Source organism: Lepidochelys olivacea (assembly GCF_965140295.1).
Source record: "Lepidochelys olivacea isolate rLepOli2 genome assembly, chromosome: 15".
Classification (NCBI taxonomy): Eukaryota; Metazoa; Chordata; order Testudines; family Cheloniidae; genus Lepidochelys; species Lepidochelys olivacea.
The window spans coordinates 22,072,644-22,087,974 of NC_140425.1; the positions used below are offsets into that span (position 1 = coordinate 22,072,644).

Below are 15,331 nucleotides of genomic sequence, written 5' to 3' on the forward strand. Positions count from 1 at the left end.
TGTAGTGATCACCCTTGAATTAGACAGTCATCTAGGTAAGAGTATTGCTGGATTCCCTGTCTCCTTGGATGACTTGCCACAACCAAAAGGTATGTGATAAAAACTTGGCAAGGTAAAGAAGATGAAGGGCAGAACTCTATTAGCGGTAGGATGTTCCTAGAAGGAATTTGTTACTTCCTGTGAGCTGGATATATGGTGATATGGAAACTAGGTACCTTGGTGGTCAAGAACTGTGGGAATCAGTCCATAGGATCTAATGAAGGAATTTATAAAAAAAAAGTCAGAAATAAGTCACCATTCTAAATTTGAAAATTGCAGATGAAGGTGTTGAGATGTTGAGGATTGAGGATGAGCCTTCAGAAGCCTTGTTCTTCTTTGAGAGTAAGAGGTAGTGGGAATAAAAGCCATTGCTCCTTGTTAGCAGATGAATCAGACTCCCAGAGGCCTTTATAGATTAAGCAAAGTCCCACAATGCTTTGCATCTAAATCTTAGTGTTGTTGTTGACTGACAGATTGTGCGTCCTCTTGCTTTGACCTGTTGACACTTAGAAAATTGTGTCCAGATGTCCAGAAAACCAAGAAAGGGAATACCTATTGTTAGAGATCCCTTCTGTGATACTGTCTTTAGCTTATATATTATGTAAATTAACAGGCCATGAAGGGAATTCCATGGCTCAACAGAACATGAGAATGGAATTCTGTCTCTTTCGTAGACATATATGTTATATACAAGGATAAATTTCTGAACACTAGTTGGAATAGACCAGGCAGCAGGACTGCTTCCCCAGATCAGTATTGTATTTGCTTTTCTTCATCATGCTGATTAACCTTTGACTAATAAACTTTGATTAATAAATTGATTGGGCCTGGATTATCTGACATCTCATCAATAATCTAAATTGAATTTTAACACATTGAACTCCAAGGGGATCCTCTTACATTGTTCCCAGTTGTAAGAGGCAGTTTACCTCTTGCTTCTTGTGGGGGTGGGGGGAAGGTAAGGGAGTTTCTTGTGAGAGGTTAAAAAAAGAAAACAGATCCCATGCTGGTCCAAGCAGGCTCCTAACAATAGCATTGACTCTTTGGCCTATTTGAAGCCCCAAACTGTGGAGCAGCTGAGGAGAGCAGAGGGTTGCCTCCACTTTAATATCTGCCTCTTCCTTTGAGGCTGTGAGGATCCTAGTGATAAATGTATCAAAGAACGCTGCCTGAAGCATGGCTTGTCTTGGCAGCTTTCTTTTTGGAGCAGAGACAGAACCCCACGTTGCACAAAGCTGCCCTGAAATCTGAGCGCCTCATCAGTGCCACTATTAAAGGGACTGTTGCCCTCAAATGAGGAGGTCTTGACAACTTGAGCCCTGACAATCTCCTCATAGCAGCTGCAGTGGCCTTTGTTCAGATGAGTGACAGACACATCCAGCACAGTCTGCAGAGATGTTCTGGCAGTTAGGCAGCCCTCAGTCATAAGAGATTTCAGTTGGTGCTCATTGGATAATTTATCCACCGCATTGGATAGTTTGTACCAATTCAAAAAATCATATTTTGAGGGTATCACATGGCAGTCTGCTTCCCTCCTTTATAGGTTCGCAGACAAATACACCTTTTGACCAGAAAATTCTAGTTTTTTGGGGTCTGTCTCACGAGCTGTAGACTAGTTCTTTTATCCTCTCCTGTAAGCTTCTACCTGCAGAGAGCCAGATATAGGATATTTGGTACAAGTATTCAAACCCCTTAGCAGGAATCCAACATCTTCTCTGTGCTTTTTTGAGATAGCAGCATCCATCTTTGCTGTGGGCCAAACTGATTTGGTGGGTTCCAACAGATCGAATGGCATGGCCAATCTCTCTGGAGTTGCACATCAGAGATCATCAAAGCAAAGCATTTATGCTCCTTCTCTTGTATAATGATGATTCTGCTTAGGAGATTGCTGTTTTTTTCCACTCTCCTCTTGACTTTGCAGCAGCCATGGATGGAGTTGCCTATGGAGGCTAAATTTGCTTCTTCAGTGAGACGACATTTCTCTAAACACAGTGGAAGACACTAGTTTTCTATAGTAGGGTTGAAAACCCCAGAAAGCAGGGGATAGTGGCACAGTGAAGGATGCTAAGTGGAGTGCTCTTCCTAGCTCCCCTTATTGTTTTCTGGATTCTCTCCCTGATTCATAGAATCATAGAATATCAGGGTTGGAAGGGACCTCAGGAGGTCATCTAGTCCAACCCCCTGCTCAAAGCAGGACCAATCCCAATTAAATCATCTCAGCCAGGGCTTTGTCAAGCCTGACCTTAAAAACTCCTAAGGAAGGAGATTCTACCACCTCCCTAGGTAACGCATTCCAGTGTTTCACCACCCTCCTAGTGAAAAAGTTTTTCCTAATATCCAACCTAAACCTCCCCCCACTGCAACTTGAGACCATTACTCCTTGTCCTGTCCTCTTCTACCACTGAGAATAGTCTAGAACCATCCTCTCTGGAACCACCTCTCAGGTAGTTGAAAGCAGCTATCAAATCCTCCCTCATTCTTCTCTTCTGCAGACTAAACAATCCCAGTTCCCTCAGCCTCTCCTCATAAGTTACGTGTTCCAGACCCCTAATCATTTTTGTTGCCCTTCGCTGGACTCTCTCCAATTTATCCACATCCTTCTTGTAGTGTGGGGCCCAAAACTGGACACAGTACTCCAGATGAGGCCTCACCAATGTCGAATAGAGGGGGACGATCACGTCCCTCGATCTGCTCGCTATGCCCCTACTTATACATCCCAAAATGCCATTGGCCTTCTTGGCAACAAGGGCACACTGCTGACTCATATCCAGCTTCTCGTCCACTGTCACCCCTAGGTCCTTTTCCGCAGAACTGCTGCCTAGCCATTCGGTCCCTAGTCTGTAGCTGTGCATTGAGTTCTTCCGTCCTAAGTGCAGGACCCTGCACTTATCCTTATTGAACCTCATCAGATTTCTTTTGGGCCAATCCTCCAATTTGTCTAGGTCCCTCTGTATCCTATCCCTGCCCTCCAGCGTATCTACCATTCCTCCCAGTTTAGATTCCCATTGAGCTACTTGGGAGGAGATGAAGGATAGGTATGGGATATTTCATTGGTATGTTCATAGAAGGAGGAGAAGGAACATATCTCCTCTAAGAAAGGGGCAGTCCTATGAGGAGTGCCTATGAACCAGCGGGTTAGAATACAGAACACTTCACTGGCCAGGTGTGGAAACTCTACAGTAGGCAGGTTTGTAATAACCTCCCCAAATCTTTCTGGAACTCCAGAACTGAGCCAACCAACACATCACTTGGCAGCTTATATTGCTTCAGTGCCAAATAAGTTGATACTAATGCCTCAGGTCCCAAGGAGATAGTCTGTACTGATGTACTGGATACAGTCACCACCAAGAATGTGGGAGTCAATGAGGACATGCTGGGTACCGAAGTCTGTGCTGAGGCGCCAGTACTGGAGGCAGTGCAATCTTTAGCTTTCAACAGTCTCACGTGAGCTGCCATAGATGTCACTACTGACCTAGTGGCAAAGGTATTCTCTTACTTATGACTCTTGACTGAGCCTGGGGCCAAGTCATGACGACTCATGTGCCTCCTGCTAGGTCCTGAGAAAGGCAACCTGTACTTTGGGGCTGGTCACTTCTTGCCTCTACTGGATGTCATTGCTGATGTAGTCGGGGATGAATAAGGGCTAAGAAGTGGCCTGTGAGTTCAGAATGGAGTCATGGCTCACCAGGACACTGACCAATCCACAGATTGAGGCTTCTCCCAAGACTTCTCAGAGTCTGAGAAGATCTGCACTGACTTCTCCACAAGGAGAAGTTTTATTCTCAACTCCCTCACTCTCTGGATACACCTGGAGAAGAAATGATACATGGAACAATGCTGCAGAATGTGTCCTTCCCCAAGGCATATCAGGCACCAAGAATGTCCACTGTTGACTGGCCCAGCAGAGTTAGATGGGGGACATGTCTGACAGACATGTTTAATACCCTAGTGATTTAGCCTCTGCCGTGGTCATAGCACCGCTATATAGAGTGCAGGGGGACTGTCCTCAACAAAATGAAACTCAAGTGACTGAAAGAGGATCAAATTCAGGGTTTTATATACATGTCAACAAGCAACGGAAACTTAACTACACTAACACTATCCGAAATCTAAGATGAACTGCAGAGTGAGCAATGATGCCAGGAGTTCCACCTCACAGCCAGAGGCAGTAAAGAAGGGCCTGAGAGGTTGTTGGGCCTGCTCTGCCCTTTATGCCCTCAGACGAGTGAGTTGAGAGGGCATGGCATCAGGGCACCTAGGATGCAAGCATCCCCCAAGGTAAACAGCTAGCCAAGAGAATCCGATGAAGTGCATAGGACACATGAGCACTAAGAGTGGAATCTGCGTGGAAAATCACCCAAAGAACTCTAAGGTACTAAAAGGGTTTGGGGACTTTTTCACAGTGTGGACCACATCTCAAGTGTCTCATGGACACGCCTCTCCCATTTGCAATCACGCAACTTTCCTGTGTTGACTGCAATATTTGCTTATGTGGTAATATAACAGGAATGTAGTTCTGTATTTTTAACTGACTGTAATGGGCTTTTTTAACCAAGTTAGTTACACAGTTTTTTTGCTCCCTTTCCAGTCTAATCTGTTTCTCTCCCTTTCTCTGATCCCTTGCCCAACTGCTTAGTTTCGTTCTCTACTCTCCTGAGTGTGTTGCTCAACCACCTGTTCCTCTCTTTTCCACTGCTTATCTGGACATGACACCTTGTTTCCTTACTCTGCTCTACTTCTCTATCCCAGTACTAGCTGCAAAGCCATGGGTAGCTCCTGACACTCTTGCTTGCAGTTTGTCCTGCTGGTGGCCCTGGTCACGGAGGACAGCTCATACTTCTTCCTCTGCCGATGTAGCTGCAGACCCCCCTCCCCATTGGCTCCCCACCTTTGTTCCCAGCTATTTTACAGGTGTCCAGGCTCCTCTTTGAAATGAATAAAAACACCTGTAGAAATAGTTGGAAATAGAGGGAGTCATCGCCCTATGACTTAACACAACCACAGACCATCAACAAGTGTTTAATGGACCAGTTAGAATCATTTAGTAGATTCACTCTAAAATTGTGCTTAGAAACTATCTTGGAAATACTTAAATGAAATCTTTCATAACATTATCAAATATAAAGATTATATATTGACTCAAATGTTTTCCAGTTCTCTTATCTACATTATACAAGCGGATTTTCTTTCTAATGTGTATAGAAAAAGGTGCAGAGGCAAATTAAATACTAGCCCAAATAGAATAGTAAAGCATACTTTCCACTTCCAAACCCACCTTGAGTGCCTGACAGTTCTATAGGCAGTGGGAAGTGAATGCTTTGCTTTTGAATGTGATCTAGACCTGGACTTAGACGACGAATGATATTTGGAAGGTGACCGAGATCTTGTCCGAGATCTTTTCTTGTGTTTCTTTTTTTTCTTTTCCTTTTCTTCATCTTTGGGAGGATCTTTGTTTTGGATTGAAGGCCTTTCTGATGATTTCACTTCTACGGTGGGTAAAGTTCTGACTCCAGTCAATAAAGGATATGGCATGTTACTGACAGCCTGAAATAAGAAATAAATCAATTATTAACATGACTTTCAGTTTTCAGCAAAGATTATGAAGATTTTCAATGTGAGGAAATCTATCAGATCTCACACATATGCATGTTAGAAACAGACTGGCCTAGAGTACACTGAGCAAAGAGCTAGGAGCCAGATATTCAGGTCTAATCCTGGGACTGCCACTTACTTGCAGTGTAGCCTTGATAAAGTCACTTAGCATCTCCGTGTAATGGTTTTGCTATATGTACTTTACTGATCTTTGAGGGAAGGAATACTGGAGGAGTCTATCAGCAATCATATTAAAAATTAACACTCATTTATTTTACTAAATATTTCTTTTGAGTTATGAAAATATAAACTGAAGCATCAAGCAAAAGCCCTGGGCACCCCAACATAAATTAGATCAAAATTAGCTGCTAACTCCACAAGAGCTACCAAAACATAACCCCATCAACACTTTACATTTTCAAATGCTGCAGAAACATTATATAAAACAGTCTGGAGAGGTAAGGCTGAAATCTTTCAAAATGTATGCATGCTTCAGCCAGAGCTTAACATAGGCCGACATTGCCCCCCATACTCTCATGCAAACAGGTTTGTGCGAGCCTAATCTGGGCACAATTTTGAAGATTTCAACCTCGGTTTTAAAAGATTAATGATGGTTCTGAAGAATCTGGTAGTATCAGATAGACAGGTTCTCCTCAGTTTATGCCCTCAATTTAAAGGGATAAACTGGACACATATACTCTAAAAAAGGAATCCCTGTATACATTCAACATTCAGTATTAATGCAACAAGGCAACCTTTCATCCAACACTGTATTAGTTTGATTGCAATGTACACAAAAGTAGCAAAACGAAGAAAAAATACCATTACAAATCACTTCTCTAGTTTGTAAAGTAAACATTTTGTATAAAAAGGGTTCTAAGTCCATAAAACTACCTTTACCCTAAGGATCAAAAGGGTGATTGCTGAATTCATGCTAAATTAATAATTTAGTCTGCAGTCAATTAAACACTGCACACTCCAAGAAAATTTCAATTGATCATTTTTTGCCTCAGAACTCTGCTGAAATGGCTTGTTGACAACAAATCAAGTCAGACACTGTACGTTTGCTCCTTATTTCAAATTCTGTCAATCCTCAAACTGCTGTTTCAAGGCACCTGGAGAAATCAGATTAATCCCACCGTAATTTCCACTCTGCTTGGTCTGACAACTCCACCATTTGATACTGTGATACCTGCTGTGACTTGAACAGCAACTAATATGTTAAAACTTAGAATAAGCAAATCAGAAATTGGTAATCTTTTTTGCTCTCCTCCTTTCTCTACTGTGATTATGTCAAGTCAACACTTCAAGACATTTGGACGCTCTGTTTCAGGTCAAATATTACGCCAAAGTCAGTTTCCTCTCTGAACTATAATTGACAGTAGCTATTTTACAACGATATTTACAAAAAACATGGCAATAAAGCTGTATTGTAGTAGTATGCTTCAAAGACCATAAAGACGACAGCATCAACACTTGAACTAAAATGAGACTGCTCCTCTTATTTCAAGATGATTAGTTTACTAGAAACCTGTTTCAAATAAAGCTACCCTTACAATTTATGCGCTACTTCAGACAGCTTTATCATCTCTAATCTTTAAGGTTTCCAAGCAGACTACTATGGCCTATTTTTGTTCTCCGGACATGTTTCATACATCAGCAAGTGCAGTACCCCAATTTTCTTTTTGAACATAAACCATTATGTAAGAGACTCTCCTAGCGTCTCTCCCTCCTACAATGTCACCTTTCTTCATTTCAGCTTCCCAAGGCTTATGTCTAAGCTCTCTAAAGCACCAAATCAATAAGCAATTGTGATCTATAAACTGTAGGAGTGCATGAGAATTGCTGTGTGTATTAAACAAAACCGACTGACTCTGCCAAGGTTTTAATCCCAGACTAAAACAACCCCAAAAAACCAGCGCAGCAAATAAGCATTAAAAACATAAGATACAAAATGCCTTTCCAAAAGGAGGGATGAGAAAAACTTTGGGAAACTAACAGAAGCTGAAAAAAGTGAAGAAAACCTGAGAAAAAGAACAGCAGAAAATAGCTTAATATCCCCTTAATAATGGGTACAATTCAACTGTACAACTCCGAATTACTAAAAAAAGTTCTTGTAAACTAAAAATATAAACACAGCTCAGTTAATCATTTAAACACTTAAACTATCTGCTTCATTTTGATGCTATCAGGCACATAACATTGTTATGCAATCTTTTACTAGCTTTATGCAAGAGTCATTTCAGTGTTTATGAGAAAGCTCCCCTGGTCTGAGAATAATGGGCGGCTCCTCGCTCTCCTTCATGGTTTTAGAATACATTATAATTTCCAATATTGTAATATATTTCACAAAGGCATTTTCAGAACGTTGTATCATAATTTTAAATAGGAGCTGAGTGAGAAAGCAGATGCCAAAAGGACGAAGCAACCAAGATTGTAACTGTAATTAAACAGGATGTGAATGCAGGTATTAGTATTAAATACTATGTCATTATTCCAAATGGCCCTATCACTAGTATGGCTTAAATTAATTTACCTTGCTACAGTACTCATGGCAGAGCCTTCTGACTCTTTTCCCTGGTTGATGACACTTCCCCTCTTGGCATTTCTGAAATAAAGAATTCCAAGTTTTTGGCTGACAATCCAGGAGGGCAATTGTTCCCCTCTTGTGACAAGGAACACCACTTACTTATGATCACCATGGCTGCCTCAGGTCTGGGTGACATGTTCTGGTGGTTTGCATGAGGTAGATATCCACAGACTAAGCAATCAACACCAACAACTCATTTCACAGAATGGAAATAGAGTAGCTGTCCGATGGCATATCAAAGCAGTGACATGTGGGCAAAAAAGCCGCGAACCAAACGCTACCCAGAGCAAGAGAATCCTAGATGCAGTTTAAATTTAGCTATTGAAAAAGGCAATGTATCTTGGGAACAAAATGTACATATAAACTTAAACATTAAAAACCAGACAATGTTAAGTAGCTCCTCATGTTACAAAAAAGAAAAAGAAAAAGCAGCAGCAAATGACATGCATCAGGTAAACCCTTAAAAGTAATTTTCAGGTGAGTGAATTAGTTTTCAAACAACATTAATGTAGCACCCCCTTTGCTGAGATTCTACAGATTTAAGTTTGACAGTCTGTGTGAGTTTTATACATTTGCGATAGTGGGGAAATCCTGTTGGAAGTTAAAAGCATTCACAACTCAAAACACTGTTTGAAGAATAGTTGGGAGAAACAGCTCTAATGTAATTTGCCACAAGAACTTAAACTTGTCTTTTATTGTATCAAGAGGAGTATGACTATGCTATTTAATGCAGTTCCCTTGTAGACAAGAACTGCTGAATTTTTAAGGCTAATTTCTTTAGTCATTTTTCAGAACAGAGAGAATGTCTTTCATATATATGAGCTTATGCACACTATGGACCTGAATATCCAGAACAGTTATCACTGTTTATATATCAGTTACACTAGCATAATACTGGTGTAGAAGAAAGGAAATTCAGGCCCTATATTATATAATTAAAGCTTTTCATTTAATACTTGCGCACTCAGTAGAAAGCTTGCTGGTGTGTGATGGCTGGTCAGAAACATTTATGACAAATTATGTTTTTAAATGTATTATTTAAGCAACCCTGAAAAATTAGAGAATTTTAAAGAATCACCTTTCCAACTACCTAAAGTTATACACAGAAATCCCAAATCTAATATATATATGAACCAAAAAACAAGAGTAAGCTCTGCATAATACCATAATAAAACACCATTCAACAATGTAACAAACAGCCTGTTATTCTTAAACAGAGATAACTTTGAAATTAAATTTACATTTGCAGAAAATGTTTAACATAAAACAAGTTGAAACTGTGATACCCACACTTAACACCTAGCACAGCCCTAGTAATCTGTTAGAGCTTGAGGGGTGTATCTAATTTACATATCAATTCTCATTCACCACAAATTAATGCACACAACCATGATATATACTTGATTTGTCTTTCGCCTTAATAGATTAACTCAAGCAACCAATTTTTGTTGATCAGCAATAAACCTGATAAATTTATCAACTCTCTACAACAGCAAAATAAGAACAAAAAGGGTTAACACTTGCTACATTTCAAGGCAACACAGATCATAATTTGGATATTTAAAAAACAAAATATTTCCAGAGAAAATAGGACCAATTAGCTGGCCTCTCACTACTCTGTAGATGATATTTTACACAGCAGATGAGTAGGATTATACAACTAGGCAACTTGACATGCCTTTGCCTTAAATTATACACAAATTTAAAAATATATAAACAAGCACCGCAGCTGGAACAGAAAAATCAAACAATACACTTATTAACTACAGTATCGAAACATCCAACTCATGAAGAAATGCTGTCATAAGCAAACATTTTCCATCAGTGCAACTCAGACATCTCTTTGGATCACTTAATTTTTTCATGCAGCTACCACAATTCAGAGGTGTAAACACAACACTGCTCTAAAAATCTATGTAACAAGATTTTAGCTGTCAGAGGCAGGTGGGAAAATGAATGTATTACTTATTGCACACCTTAGGTCTGCACAGTACATCATATGCAGGATTAATGGTCTGAAGTCAACCTTTCATTGGAAGTGTAAATGAAACTGCTAAATTCAAAATAATCCAGAGAGTAGACCAAACTGCTGTACAGAGATTCAAATGTGGCTGTGGGTTGAGGTTATTAAAATGGAGATATGAAAAGTGACTAACATTATATTGGCACATTCCCTGGTTACAATATCCTGGTCCAAAGCCATTAACAGTAAAAAGTTTGGAATTATAAATTATATATCTTGTACATAAAGATGCATCAACTGAGTTTAACCGTCCTGTTTATTTCATTAAAGAGCAAAGATCTACAGTGGTAGTTGTAGTAAATTTCCCCTCCAGTAAATATTTGTAGAGACCACTTTAAAGTATTCCTAAATTCAATAATTATATGATATGATGATCACTATGCAGCTGACAACTTTCACTGGTTTCATTAGAGCCTTAAAACAGGTTTCACTACACAGTACACTATGCACCGTCTAAATTTAGATCTTCATAGGGTGGAGATGAGTATCGTCATGTTCAACAGAGCTATCTTGTAGCAAGTACATTTTATGGTGTTTTTTAAAGAGAACCTTTTGTCGTCAATAAATTCCATAATATGGCATTATCTGAAGTTTCATCTCCATCCAATAAACAAAAGTAAAACACCTGAAGAAAACTATCATGATGGGTTTTCGGGGGGAAACTTTATCAAGGCAAAGTTTTGTGTATTTTGTATATGTAATTGTATGTGTTTGTATTTTGACATCCTCTAGCAAAATGAGTGAGGTTTCACTGAAGTGCTGTTTTAACTATATATAAAGACAAAAAATACTACTGATGAATGAGTGCTTCTGTTTTTTAAAGTATCATTTACCTAATTTCATGTTTCCTCACCATTGAATTATTGTATAAATACAAGCCAGTAGCCAAACATGTGGGAAAAAAAAATCTGAAATCCATGAAAACAAAATCTGAAAGATATTCTAGCACAAAAAAATCCAAAAAACACAGCAGCTTGAGAAAGAGCACACACTTGACTTCAGTACTGACCGTTCAGCAAAACTGTCAAGCAATTTTTTTTGCCATAAGGCCCCAAATTACAGCCATTTCTTACAGTGAGAACAAACATGTGGGATCTTCTCAGAAGGACAGACTATGAGACAAATTAACTTTGAAATGAAGGGACAAAATACTGGTCATAAGTATATGACCACAACTGGAATGACATATTGGAAATCACAAAGGGCAGAAGGGTGTCAAAAACAGGAATCAGAGACAAAGCAGTTAAGTTACAGGATTTATGAAAGGAATAGAAAGACTGACCCTCATTTTGAACAGTAGCTTCTGATGTTTTACAGCTAAATTCCAAGAAGGGCTAGGATAAAACCAATGAATCCCCATGGGAGCCTCATCTAGCAGACTAGATGAGAGCTCTTCGTAATAAACAGTCAAACGTTTTCCCAAGGTGCAGATAATCAAGGCTATACAAAAGTTGTGGTTTTGATACAGTCACACCAAAACCACAAAACTGCCCCACATCCAGTCCTACTCCCCACCACTAGGGTCCCCAGAAAAGAGTTGCTATCACAGCCCAGAATGGGCAGCGGCACACGGACCGGGCACTGCTACCACAGTGACAGCTCAGGTTCTCCCTCCACAGTGCCTCCCCGGCGCCTCTGCTCCCTAATGGCGGCTCATTTCAGCATGGTCATCCCTTGGATGCTACTGCCAGTGGCAAGGAGCAGACTCTCCACAGTTGGCTCTGTGTGCCTCTGCTCCCCACCAATAAGGAGAACCACCTGGCTTGAAACAGCATCTCACCTCATGTGCCAGGTCAGAATGCCACTTACTCAAATTTGGCGCGGCCTCTCCTCCGTCATGTGGTTACCACAACAAAACTGCTGTGTGTGACTTTCTTACAGCTCTACAGTTGATGGAATCACAGAGGAGACATGTCATCGCAGAAGGAACAGAGAAAGGTTTTGGAACTGAAGAGAAGGCTACCAAAAAACGTTTAACATCTGGGTACATTGTGAAGCTTTTGAACTATTACTAGGGCCAAAAGACCACGACTCAAAATGTTAATTAGTAGATTTTATTTACATTTTTTCTCCACAGAAACCTGTCACTAAGTAAGTAAATATATTTTATGCTTTTCATTTTTTTTTTTTTTTAAAAGAATGGCTGAGGATTAAGTCCCTGATACTGCTTGTATGGCAAAACTTTAATGGACTTCCACAGGATGGAATCAGTGCTTAAAGAAGAATGTTTTGAAAAATGCATTAGTTACAAGGTGAAACAGAAGACCCTGAAAAGACTCACATTTTACCTGAGGCGATGGATATTATGTGATCAGTTATGACACTAAAGTCCATTCCACAACCAAAGCAGGTGACAACATCTAATTTATGTTTTTTAAATTATCCATTTAATAAAAAACTGAAATGAATAGCAGCATACAAAAATCCAAGCAACCCCCAACTGTATATTATTTAATTGTCATACTCCTGACTATATTAGTAAATATGAAAAATGTGTGCAAGACATTGATTTAGATCTCCCTCTTAGGCTTGACAAATTTTGAATAGCTTTCTACTTTTAGACTGCATTATGAATTTTCATTTCAATTGTTAACATGTTACCCTCCATAGAGTTAAAAATATTGTCATACACAGCACAAAAACAACAAACATCTAAAAGAAAAGAACAAAGAACAGATCTTCAAGCCTAAGACAATGAAAGACCAAAAGAGATATTGCTTTTGCTATAGAACCCTTTATTCCCACTGGCTACCAGCGTCACTCAGAGCTCTCGGTAACTTTTGGTACTGGGTCTCTACTCACAAAGTCCTAAATTGTTTCTGGTGTTAATTGCCTCAAGAGATGTGCATGTATATTGTAGTCATAAGTCAAGATAAAACTTTTTAAAAAAATTACACTGCTTTGCATTCCACCTGTAAGGTTCAGTTTTCTGTTTCTCTTATTTTTATAGCTGTTAGAGGCTACAAGAGAACCATACAAACAGGAGTAAAAATGCAACTACAGCAGAAACCAATTTGACTATTTTCAAGGTACAGTTTAATGCAAAAAAGCTTAAAAACATCAGTTAGATTTGATAGCGTCACACATCCTACACATGTGGTACTAGAGGAATCAATTTTGAAGGTATAAAATAAAATGCAGCACTAGCATTACTTCAAAAACCATTTGATAGAGGTAAAATGGGTTTGCTCATTCTTTGAATCTATCTACATAGTCAGCCAGCATGATCAGGGACACAACTCCATGGTCTGGGAGTGCCCAAACCTCTGACTGCCAGAAGCTGGGAGTAGACAACAGGGATGGATAACTTGATAAGTTGTCTGTTTATTCCCTCTGAAGCATCTGGCACTAGCCACTGTCGGAAGACAGGACACTGGGCTAGACGAACCATAGGTCTGACCCAGTATGGCCATCCTTATGTACTTCTCCAGCTTTTCCCCTAAGGCTTTAGCTTTCACTTTCAATCACAGTTCATCAACAAGGTAGATAGGTCTATATCTAGACACTAGAGGATTGTTGCCTATGTCAGGAACTAAAGCAAAGCAGTGTTGTTGTAGCCGGGTCGGTCCCAGGATATTAGAGCGACAAGGTGAGTGAGGCAATATGATATTCTGTTTTATTACCTATCCCTTCCCTAATGGTTCCTAACATTATGTTAGCTTTCTTGATGGCTGCTGCACATTGAACAGATGTTTTCAGAGAACTATCCACAATGACTCTACGATCTCTTTCTTGAGAGGTAACAGCTAATTTAGACCTCAACATTTTGTATGTATAACTGGGATTATTTTTGCAAATGTGCATTACTTTGTATTTTTCAACACTGAATTTCATCAGCCATTTTGTTGCCCAGTCACCCAATTTTGTAACTCTTTGCGGACATCTTTGGACTTAACTATTTTGAGTAATTTTGTATTGACTGCAAATTTTGCACCTAACTGTTCACTACCATTTCCAGATTATTTATGACTGTTGAACAGCACTGGTCCCAGGACAGATCCTTGGGGACCCTACTGTGAAAACTGACCATTTACTCTTGCCCTTTGTTTCCTATCTTTTAAGCAGTTACTGATCCTTGCCTACTTTGCTTAACAGCCTTTGGTGAAGGACCTTGTCAAAGCCTTTCTGAAACTCCAAGTACGCTATGTTCACTGGCTCACCTTTGTCCACATGTTTGTTGACCAGCCCCCAAAGAATTCTAATAGATTGGTGAGGCATGATTTTTCTTTACAAAAGCCATGCTGACTCTTTCACAACATGTCATGTTCATCTATGTGTCTGATAATTCTGCTCTTTACTACAGTTTCAACCAGTTTGCCCGGTAGTGATGTTAAGCCTACTGGCCTGTAATTGCCAGGATCGCCTCTGGAGTCTTTTTTGAAAAAATCAGCATTACCTTAGCTATCCACCAGTTATCTGGTGGAGAGGCTGATTTAAGCAACAGGTTTCATACCACAGTTGTTAGTTCTGCACTTTCATATCTGAGCTCCTTCAGAACTCTTAGGTGAATACCATATGGTCCTGGTCACTTATTACTGTTGATTTGTTCCAAAACCACCTCTATTGACACCTCAATCTGGGACAGTTCCTCAGCTTTGGCACCAAAAAAGAATGGCTCAGGTGTGGGAATCTCCCTCACATCCCCTGCAACGAAGACCGATGCAAAATATTCATTTAGCTTCTCTACAATGGAATGGTCTTCCCTGAGTACTCCTTTAGCTTCTCGATTATCCAGTGCCATCACTGATGGTTTGGCAGGCTTCCTACTTCTGATGTACTTAAAAAAAAATGTTGCTGTTAGTTTGTGTCTCTTTTGCTAATTGCTCTTCAAGTTATTTTTTAGCCTGTCTAAATATACTCCTACACTTGACTTGCCAAACATTATGTTCCCTTCTATTTTACTCAGTTGGATTTGACTTCCAATTTTTAAAATACATGTTTTTTGTCTCTAACTGCCTTTTTTACTCTGTTTAGCCATCATGGCATTTTTTCAGTCCTGTTATTCTTTTTTATTTGGACTATACATGTACTTTAAGCCTGTATTATTGCGTAGAAATGAAAATCAATTAAAAATTAAATTAAAGATA

The 15,331-nt window shown here is 39.6% G+C and overlaps 1 protein-coding gene across 7 annotated transcripts in view; it reads right to left on the reverse strand.

Annotated features, from left to right (window-relative positions):
* Positions 1–15,331, reverse strand: part of SFSWAP (splicing factor SWAP) — a 94,428-nt gene that overhangs the window by 18,498 nt on the left and 60,599 nt on the right. For 5 of the 7 annotated variants that reach the window (XM_084649366.1, XM_084649364.1, XM_084649369.1 and 2 more), the window contains exons 14-15: positions 8,168–8,239; positions 5,315–5,583 (exon numbers count right to left, since the gene is read on the reverse strand). In XM_084649366.1, coding sequence (XP_084505492.1) covers positions 5,315–5,583; positions 8,168–8,239 — 341 coding nt within the window. The remainder of the gene's footprint in view (positions 1–5,314; positions 5,584–8,167; positions 8,240–15,331) is intronic. The other 2 variants (XM_084649367.1, XM_084649365.1) reach the window with 1 other exon arrangement.